Source organism: Takifugu rubripes, chromosome 22 (assembly GCF_901000725.2).
Source record: "Takifugu rubripes chromosome 22, fTakRub1.2, whole genome shotgun sequence".
Taxonomy (NCBI): Eukaryota; Metazoa; Chordata; class Actinopteri; order Tetraodontiformes; family Tetraodontidae; genus Takifugu; species Takifugu rubripes.
The window spans coordinates 3,727,124-3,737,063 of record NC_042306.1 but is presented as its reverse complement, the minus strand read 5'-3'; the positions used below and the strand labels follow the sequence as shown (position 1 = coordinate 3,737,063).

At 40.7% G+C, this 9,940-nt stretch overlaps 1 protein-coding gene across 1 annotated transcript; it reads right to left on the bottom strand.

The window, feature by feature from the left end:
* Nucleotides 1–291: 291 nt before the first annotated feature.
* On the bottom strand, nucleotides 292–2,974 carry LOC101077364 (pancreatic alpha-amylase-like). Its single transcript, XM_003975398.3, has 9 exons — nucleotides 2,777–2,974; nucleotides 2,447–2,593; nucleotides 2,146–2,343; nucleotides 1,851–2,081; nucleotides 1,535–1,668; nucleotides 1,123–1,345; nucleotides 923–1,044; nucleotides 707–832; nucleotides 292–514 (listed from the first exon to the last, which is right to left on the bottom strand). Exons 1-9 carry the CDS (start codon nucleotides 2,942–2,944, stop codon nucleotides 325–327), a joined length of 1,539 nt encoding a protein of 512 aa, XP_003975447.1. The 5' UTR covers nucleotides 2,945–2,974; the 3' UTR covers nucleotides 292–324.
* Between the last annotated feature and the right edge of the window lie 6,966 nt (nucleotides 2,975–9,940).

Sequence of the window (9,940 nt, the reverse complement as noted above, 5' to 3'; positions counted from 1 at the left end):
ACATCCTTCTGTCTTTATTTATATTATTAACATAATTATTATTCTTAGTCATACTTGTTCTTTTGTTGTTTTTGTTTTAGTATCTTTTTTATTGCTTAGTTATGTCTTTATATTACTACTTTTGGATTTCATTTGTATATTTTGTTAGCCTCCAGACATTTCGATTTGCGCTATCCACCCTTCCTCCACTCAAATAGTTTAAAACACAAGAACAGTCTTTTTGACAAAGCGTATCTGTCTAATACAAAGGAAACTACATCCCAATATTTTTTTAAAAAAAAAGATGCTTAATGCATTTTTAAAATTTTATTTTTAGGTGTTTGGCTACAGCTTGGATTCAGCATGAATAGCAACAAAAGTGTCTTCATCCCTGTTGCTAATCTTGAAGTGTGCACGACCATCACCACCCACGTGGATCTGCTTGCCAGTACACCGGCCACCCTCTTTCTGGCCAGAAATGACATCACAATAGGTGCCACCAGGCATGCCTGTGTTAAGGGTCACATCCAGGTCCCTGGTGGGGAAGGAATGATGGATAAAGTTAGAGTGAACTTGTCTTTTTAAATTATTTTTATAATTTAAATGTATTATGTAATGGGGGACCATGAAAAATATTTGAACTAAATGATGCCATTTGGCACATTGCACAAGAGGTAGTTATGTGTCTGAATATTGGGTGAAGATCTTTCTGAATAGTTAAGCTTACCAATCATCATTGTTAAAGACGATGAAACCACGATTACCACGTCCAAAGGCAACCTGGTTGCTGTTATTATCCCACCAGTTGGAATGAGGTTGTCCATTGACAACATTGCGGAAAATCACCATGTTCCTAAAAGACAGATGTGTTAAAATAACCTCAAACTGATGGGATCACAAGGTCAGCAATGGCTTTATTGTCTCTGGCTTTTTGAAAACTCACTTGATCTGACGCCATCTGTGCTCACACACCCATCCATCACCACAAGTCTCATCTGGGTTGATGGGAACAGATTTGGTTGATCCATCAGGGTGGCTGGGAGGGCCCATCCAGTCATTCTGGTCCTACATATCAAAGATAAATCCATGATGAACAACTACTTGTTGCACACACTTGTTACAGTAGTGTGTTATCAGCTCTACCTTTCCATTGACAATGTGGCGGTTCCAACGGAAGCTTGACATGACCCTGGTTACTCCATATGGGTGAGCCAGCATGTACCCTACAGCCATCTTGTGGAGCCTGGCATCCCAGAAGGTAACAATAGATGCTCCACCAGCACCATGTCCTCTCTGGTTGTCATGGTTGTCAACGAAGACAAGAGCATTGCCATTAGACATGAAACCCCAACCCTCTCCCCAGTTCCTGCACACAAGCACAAAATGGAAATCAAATCACTGACACCTTCCATCAAACTGGGTCGACTGCAGAGTCAGAATAAGAAGACTGGGCTGAATTTCATCGAGCTCCTCAGTGAAGAGTTTTGGATTACTGTCAATTCATAAAATTAAAGAGAAAAATCTTTCCATTTAGACATGACAAAGAAAGACCTACTTGGTGTACATCAACTTTTCATTATTCCATTTTCTGAAGACAGTTCCCAGTTTGGCACCATATTTAAACTCAGTCACCCTGCCCAGATGGAAGTACTCTCTGGAGGTAATAGGCTCACCTCCCAGGTCAATAACCTGAAAGCAAATTCAATTTTTAATTTTCTCAATGTTATTGTTGTAACAAAACATGATGTGTAACCTGTGTATAACCTTTTTCTTTCTGTCTCATCCAAAGATGCTAATGTATTGCTTTACATTCAGTTTTCTATATTTTTTTTGATTAGTTCCTTTTAGGCTGCTAAAAAGTTAAGCCTGACCTCCTGGAAGATGAAAGGCCTTGATCCGTTGGGGAACCACTTGGTGTTTAGGTTGTGCAGTCGATCGTAGATGGCAGACAGGTCACCGGGCCACATGTGTTTGCAGGCATCCACTCTGAATCCAGCCACACCCATGTTGATAAGCTTGTTCATGTAGTCAGCCACCTTACCTCTCACGTAATCTTTCTCCAGGGCGAGATCCAGGAGACCAACCAGACGACAGTCACGTACCTGAAGAGGTCAACTTAGTATCATCACATGGCTAAAAACCATACTTACTGCCTGAATGACTTACCTGATTAGCATCGCCGTAGTTTTCAATATTTCCACTTCCAGTTCTACATTTGTGATCATTGAAGTCCATGTTGGAAAATGGGACAGAGGGGAAGTCTTTCCTGCCTGCACTGAACCAGCTGCCACATGAGGAGTGTGTTCCCTCACCGCCACCTGCACCACACATGTGGTTGATGACAGCATCCACGTAGATGTTGACCTTCAAGAAAATAATGGTTTGTAAGCACAATATACATATGAAGTCTGTAGTGTGTGTTCAATGCTGAGAATAATGGTGTCAACAATTGATATTCAGTTTTTACCCCAACATTGTTGCATCTGGTGATCATGTCTCTCAGCTCATTCTCACTTCCAGATCTGGAGCACAAGTTGTAGCTGATTGGCTGGTATCTCTGCCACCAGGGCCTCCACGGGCTGTTAAGAACTATGTGCTCATTGGGAGGGGAAATCTGAGCAGAATAGAGGAAATACTTTCAAACTGTAGTGCAATTTAAGTTTCACATGAGCATGTTGTGAGACTGTGATAAAGTTCTTAATGTTTGAATATTTAGAACAAAGAAGTGCTTCTAAATGTGTTAAGTATGACATTTTGCATTTGTATTTAATAAGCAGACAGAATGTCCCTTTCATACCTGAACTCCACCAAAGCCATTGGGACCCAAGAAGCGCTCACACTCAGCAGCGATGTCTGCCCAGCGCCACTCAAACAAGTGGACAATGGAGGTCCTCCCATGTTGGAGGTGGGGGTTGTGCTGGGCGAAGCCGAGCCCAAACAAAGCCACCAGAATGAGGAACTTCATGCTTTCTGTGGAAAAGTCACCCTGGATGACTTTACTGCTGTCAGACAGTTGTATTTATACTTATTATCTCTCTGTGCTCGACCAATGAAATGTTGGCAAAATTCCCAAACACATCAGCGATTGCACAGGTGCAACATTCCCACACTTTCCAGGTTACACACATTTCATGTGTCAAACATTCTGTTTATGTCACATAAATAATGTTTTAAAAACGTCTGATATGTGTTGTGCTGAAATTCTTATTATTTTTAAGATTCAAATTCGAAAGTGTAGTTTTAAATGTGTTGAAATGCATTCTATTTTAGTAGATGGATGTTAAGTGGTGATCAGCCTTAGCAGTACAAAAGCACTGATAACAGCTGATCTTATCTTGTCACATGTAGTTAAAAAAGTGATGATTTTATATCTGAAAATATTTTTATCCTCCATTAAAAATTAATTAGGAAAACATTGTTTTTCGTTTCTTTTTCAGGCATATGTTACAAAACAACCTTGCATAACAGTTAAATTATCAGTTTCTCAAAGTAAAATCAATAGAGATAGGCAGAGCTGCACATGCTGTCTGTTATGTAAACCATGTTAAGCAAATAAAGTGGGTAAAAGGTTATGCCAACTGCCAGGATCGAATATGGTGGTGGAAAGAGTTTTTGCACATCCTTAAAATTTTACACAATCTCAAATATTGTCATGAAAGATTTTGTGGAAAAATCACTTTGTTTTTTAAAAGGTATGCCTGCATTTGACAGAAACAAATGCAAATGATTGTTTTATAAGTAAAGCTATCCAAGGTAGTTTTCTCTGTCAACTGGACTGGGTTTCTTCTCTTGAAGACGTTTCGCCTTCTATCCAGAAGGCTTCTTCAGTTCTGAAATCGCTGGGGAGAGAGCTTGAGAATATATAGCCCCTGAATTCTCAAGCTCTCTCCCCAGCGATTTCAGAACTGAAGAAGCCTTCTGGATAGAAGGCGAAACGTCTTCAAGAGAAGAAACCCAGTCCAGTTGACAGAGAAAACTACCTTGGATACAATGACCTGGATGACTGAGAATTTACACAGACATATAAGTAAAGCTAATAAAATGAAATTTCTGACAGTTTCAGATTGTCAGTTCTCATCATTGTTGGTATCAAAGTTAACAAATAACATGTGAATGTGGTCAAAACTGAAAAAGAAAGAAATTAATATTTACTCGTCCTACTACCGGTATTAGCATACACTAGACCTCCAGTATTTGTGAGTCTCTGTAGGTTTATACCAAACCTGCATTGATACATCTTGTCCAATAGAGGGCAGTCTGTGCAGCAGAACGAATCATCATGGATGTAAACGCGGTGTGATCATCTCACTTCTACTTAAACAAGTTCGTTGTTTTTGTTTTTTTTAAATATGAGGGCTAAATATTTGTAGTTAGGCCATTAAATAAAATATAGTAACCTGTCTTTGACAAGCCATAAAAGTCACACTTCTTTGCATCCTGGGCTAATGCTATTTAAACGTAAAATATTGCAGTTTCCACGATGTAATGCATCTCATGCTTTCTCAGCATTAGGGACCTTATTGATTAAGTTTCCCTCTGTGGACCCAGCTTTTTTCTTTTCCAACTGATAAGGCTTTTGTAAACTTAAATTAACCCAGGAAAGCCTTTGAAGCACTGTGTGCCAATTCCCTCAATACTTTTGGAATGTCCATGCATTTTTTTCTACCCATATTTATTAAATTTCATATATTTCATCTTTTCATTTCACATATGTTTAAACATATGCATACAATTGTTGTAGAGTTTGTTATGAAAGCTGCAGGATTGGAGCAGATGTGGCTGTGATTAGTGTGGACATTGTCTTTTGGGAGTCAGATGTGGTGGCCGTGATTCCTAATTTACACCCTCAGTAGTAAGTCAGAGGAAGGCCTGATAACGCAGTATTATGATAAATCTCCCTGGCAATCCAGAACTCCAAAACCACAAGGGCGGAGCTGCATCACACTCACCCCGCCCACCTGCATCTGTCCCACCCACCAGTTTAAGTTCCGCCTCTCTGGAGGTGCTGAGCGAAACGACTTTTCACTCAGTCCGAAATGTGTTAAGATATAGTCTATTTGCGAAAGATGGTGATCCTGGGGGTTAGCAAACTTATTTCAGTCACACTTTATTTATGAATGCCAAACCAGAAAGAAGCACATTCAAAAGTGCACCAAAACATAAGGCCACCAAAGACGCCCCAGCCCATAATCCTTCTGAGTTATACCTGCCACAATATCACATTAATTATTGTTACAACATCTGACCTCAGTAACCCTGTTAATGGAAGTGGAACTATATGGGAGTGTACAAATTCCTAATCTATTAACTGTATTTACAGGAGTGTAACATATTTACCAAAATTACAATTATAATCCAAAATGTTATAAATGACATTCTTCACCTGATGCTCTCATCACCGTCATGTGTCGGAACTTTTGTGTTACGTAGTTATACACATGGTATGACACACAGGAGATTTTGTTGAGGAACAGCATATTTAAAGGGAAAAAAAAATTTGTATCAGCATCATCAGTACTGTCCTTTCCCCCTCCCTGCTGAAGATCTAGAACCAGCAGGCTGTGTCACCAATGTCGCCAATAAAAGACCTTCCTCACCCTTGTCATGGTCTCTTTCCCCATCTGTCATCGGAGAACAACTATTGTATTAACTATTGAACTAAAAATTATAACTGTATTTGTCCTGGAGGTGTGAGAGGGAGTGTAAATCGTCTGTGTATATTCTGTGTTCTGGGATTGACCGGTGACCAGCCCAAGATGTACCTTGCTGAGACAGACTCCAGCTCCCCCACAGCCCCTCCAAGTCTTAAAGGGATTTGAATTTGACAAGATGTTGCAATAAAAGATAAGAAGCTGTTTGATTAGTTACTTTTTCATTACTCCTTTACCATGATGTTCACTAATAATTAAAATCAATCAGACAAGGAGCAGGAGGAAGGAGGAGGAAACGGAATGTGTGCATGAGAGCAAACAATGAGAGGCTGGTTTGGAAATGGCTCCTCATGGCACATTTCCACTGTGAACACCTACTCTACTCGATGCTACACTATTTCATGGTACGCTATGCTATGCTATTCTGGTGCTCATTTCCAATGTGAAAAGTTACTAGTTAGTTTTTTGGTACCTATGCCCCTGGGGTTGCATAAAAATTAGCACCAGTACCAAGTGGTGATGTTGAACACAGCAGCCAAAAACCAGGTGCCATTTTGAAACAAACATTGGTTGCCGTTGAAATTTATCCAACATGGCCACAAGAAAAGTGGCTCGCCCTGTTGGCGGTGAGAGAGCTGGACAGGTCAACAAGGATTCATATTCCATTCCATTGAATGTAACATTCTGTTTCCGTGTTAAGGTTTTATCTCTCTGATCCTTTCCTCCTTCCCTGGGTGTGAATAAGCCTTTATTTAATTCAAGACAATTAATTCATAAAAACTATTTTAGAAATGGGAGCCACGATGCTTGTCAGGTTAACATCCTGTAACACCCTGTTTACAGTATTGCTCATTATTCTTTGTTTGGATTAGCACTAGCATTAGCATCTGGTCCCACTCTAGATCTGCGTAGGTTTGTTGTCCACGCTCATTGGAATATCTAATTTTAAATTTGTTTTGTTGCTTGTTTTTTTTTAATGACATGCATGACCTTCATCCACAGAAATCAAACCAGCCTTTGGGTTTTGGTCAACCACAACCACAACAAATTGTGGCCACAATCAAAAGTTTAGCTACCTGCTGCCTACATGTGAGGTAGAGCTTCTGAATCTTTCAAAAAAACATTTACGCTTGACCTTTAATCCATAAAATATATCTAAGCACCACTCTCTCTCTCTCTCTTTTTTGGCACCATCCTTATCTGAACCACTGTGAATGATCCAGCTTTCATAAAAGGTATCCATGCTCTTTTTACACTGTCATTTGCTGTCTGGACTGGTTTGGCTTTTTGAGTGCAAGGCCGTTTCTCCCACCTCACATCCCTCTCTCTGTAACCATTTCCAGCTCTTCCAAACCAGCCATTGATTTATCCGCCCGTTTGAAGCCCACGTTGCGCTCCCTGCAGTATTCGCAAGCCTCCGTCAGACTCTCACAGCTCATTTTGAAATGTGTTTGCATTATAAATGGCTTAGCTTCTACAGCCAATGTGCTGCTTTTTTAATCCTTTGAATTGTGAACTAAGCTAGTGTTTTGCATGAAGATGATAGTATGAAATGTAGATAATTTAGTTTAACTGGAAAAATAAAATAAAATTTGCCAGTACTAAACATTATTTAGAGTGGCAAAAGGTGTTTGACTGGTTTCAGTTTTCTAGGAGAATCATTTATTAAATAGGAAAAAAACATTATTTATTGTAATATTGTTATTTGAGTTTAAAATCTGATTAAATTGGCCTACTTGGCAGGAAAATAATACTAAAATATTATTGCTTTAGAATTGCTGTAAAAAACTGTGTTCATTTAGATTTAAGTGGTGTGTCAATAAAAGGTTTTCAGTCAAATCCAAATTCCTAAATACATTCAATACATTTAATTCAATACACTTTTCTCTCCAAAAAAAGACCTAAAAATACAAAATATTTGACTACAAATGACTGTAATTGCTTGTAAACAGACATTTCACCTTTGTATCATAGTGTTATATCGATGTAAATCTAATTTATGCCGTGTTGTATATTAACTTGTACTTTCTTTAAAACAAATGTTGAATACATTTCGCATTGGGCCTAATTAATCATCAGGATCAGTATGAGAGCATCAAAATGATATGAAGCAGCCTGTTCAGATGATTGTTAATCCATGCTTCTTTTTTAAAATGTGACATTTTAAATAAAATCCTAAATCCTTGTGTGCCTTTTCATTCCTTACCCCACCTGTTTACCATCTGATCCTGTTCTTGGGCCTTCGCTGCCCCCCTGCAGCGCCTGTCAGGCAGGCGTCGGATCCCCTTCGATGGCTTTGGTTCCGGGTCGCTCCCCCCAGTGAGAGTGTGGGTCACAGCCATGTAAAACTGAAGACAGCCGTGGAAACACTCACTAATGCCTCAGCTCTCGGTAGTCTGTGAGCACATGATGACACACAAGGACCAAAGGGGAGAAAATCTCATTTTCCAGAACATAAAAAGTTTAGAATATGTGACATACTGTATGGTGCTCAGACAGTTTTGTATGTCCCGTGGGGGGAGGGTGCTGTTGCTGACGGACTTGAGATGCTGCCTTTGATGTGGATCTGCATGATTACGCTATCGTATATGATGGTTTGAGATGAACTTGCATGTCGGGGCTCATCACCTTGCCTGACATGTGACCTTTCTATTTTAGGCCCCCTTGTGCTCTGCAGCGTCTATGGCAAAGCTTCTCTAAATATCTCTCTGAAGCATCACCGTTTCTTTATGTGAGAATGTGACAACTGTGGTGAAAAGGCAGCTTGTTCGGGTGTGTAATGTACCGTATTTTCTCGACCATAAGGCACACTGTATTAAAAGGCGCAGTCTCAGTTACAGGTGCTATTTCTGTATTTAAAACATACATAAGGTGCACTGTATTATTAGGCGCATGCTGAAACATGCAGTAAAAAATGACAACGGAAGTAAAACGGTGAGTTTTGACACATTTATTGAACAAAATATTCATTCTTCCGCCACAAAACCATCAAAGTTTTCATCCTTTGTATCTGAATTAAACAGCTGCACTATTTCAATGTCCAACATCCCGAATTCCTCTTCTTAATCATCTGAATCGGACTCACCGACCGGTTCCGGTTCAGCGTTGATTTTGTGAAAGCTCTTCCAATACATGAAGATGGTATCATAGCCCACGCGTCTACAATCCACCCACATATGGTGGCATAACTCGCCCGCCGCTGCCTCATAGTCTTTGTGAAGGAGTGTTCGCCTTCCGTCATCCAGCGCCCTGTCCGTTTCCGTGGCAGCCGAGAACCACGGTGAACGCTGACTTTTCGTGCCCTGTTGTGCGTATCGCCACCGTGCCGGTCCCTTTTTCTCCACTTTGTGGGTCAAAGGGATGTTAAAAGTCGGAGGGATCTCATCCATGTTGGTGATGTGGCTGGGACGCGGTTATCTTGTCGCCGCAGTAGGTGCGGAAGATGGCCACCCTCTCCTGGTTAGGGTTAGGGACGATGGCCGCCCTCTCCTGGTAATCCGCGGGCAGCCGCTGCGCAACAGTTGTCCTCGCGCGTATGGAGAGATGCCGCTGCCTCATTAAGCGAAAACACTAAGATTGCTCGATTGCCATTTTCAGCCGCATATTCGATGGCCTGCAGTTTAAAGTAAGCCTCATTCATACGCGGTCTCGCTTGACCACCGCCATTTTAGGAGATCCTTACGCGTAGGTTTGCCGCTAATCGATTGGCGGAGCGTTTACCGTAGGTGCACCCACCAAAGGTGCACAGCAGATTTTGGAACTCAGTCCACACACAAGGCGCACCATATTATAAGGCGCACCGTCGATTTTTGAGAAAATCTCAGTGTTTTAGGTGCAACTTATAGTCATGAAAATACAGTAGCTTCATGCTCATAGATCACTAGTGGCTATAGAGATGGATGAAAAACACACATTTCTATCTCTTTCTCCAAGCTGTGCATTAACCAAACAGCTAAAGTGAAACTCCACTGTTTAGATATCAGCTCCTTGGTTATCATATTTATGGCATCTCATCTCAAGACTTCTGCAGCCAGAAAACCTCTTTTAGCGATGCATCCCTAGAAAAGTTGGTGTCTCATTTGTAAAAAAGTCATATAAAATAGACATTTCAACCGTCGACAGTTGAGGGTTTGTTTCTGCCGTTTTCCAGTGACAGCATGCTGTTTCGGAGATGTCAAAGGGGGAGTTAAAACAAACTAGCTCAGATTTTCCCATTGGCCCCAAAAATTCCAGTCAGACCAAATCCTTTTCTGTATGAACAACACAGCACATACCTCCAGAGGCAATGAAGGGCCCTGAGGTACAAAGAT

Bases quoted from the DNA above. Each gene is read 5' to 3' on its own strand.
- LOC101077364 (XM_003975398.3), bottom strand. From the start codon at position 2,944: ATGAAGTTCCTCATTCTGGTGGCTTTGTTTGGGCTCGGCTTCGCCCAG. The intron at 2,594-2,776 runs GTATGAAAGGGA...TATTCTGCTCAG, and splicing joins ATGGCTTTGGTGGAGTTCAG to ATTTCCCCTCCCAATGAGCA. The intron at 515-706 runs GTAAGCTTAACT...CTTCCCCACCAG, and splicing joins GTCTTTAACAATGATGATTG to GGACCTGGATGTGACCCTTA.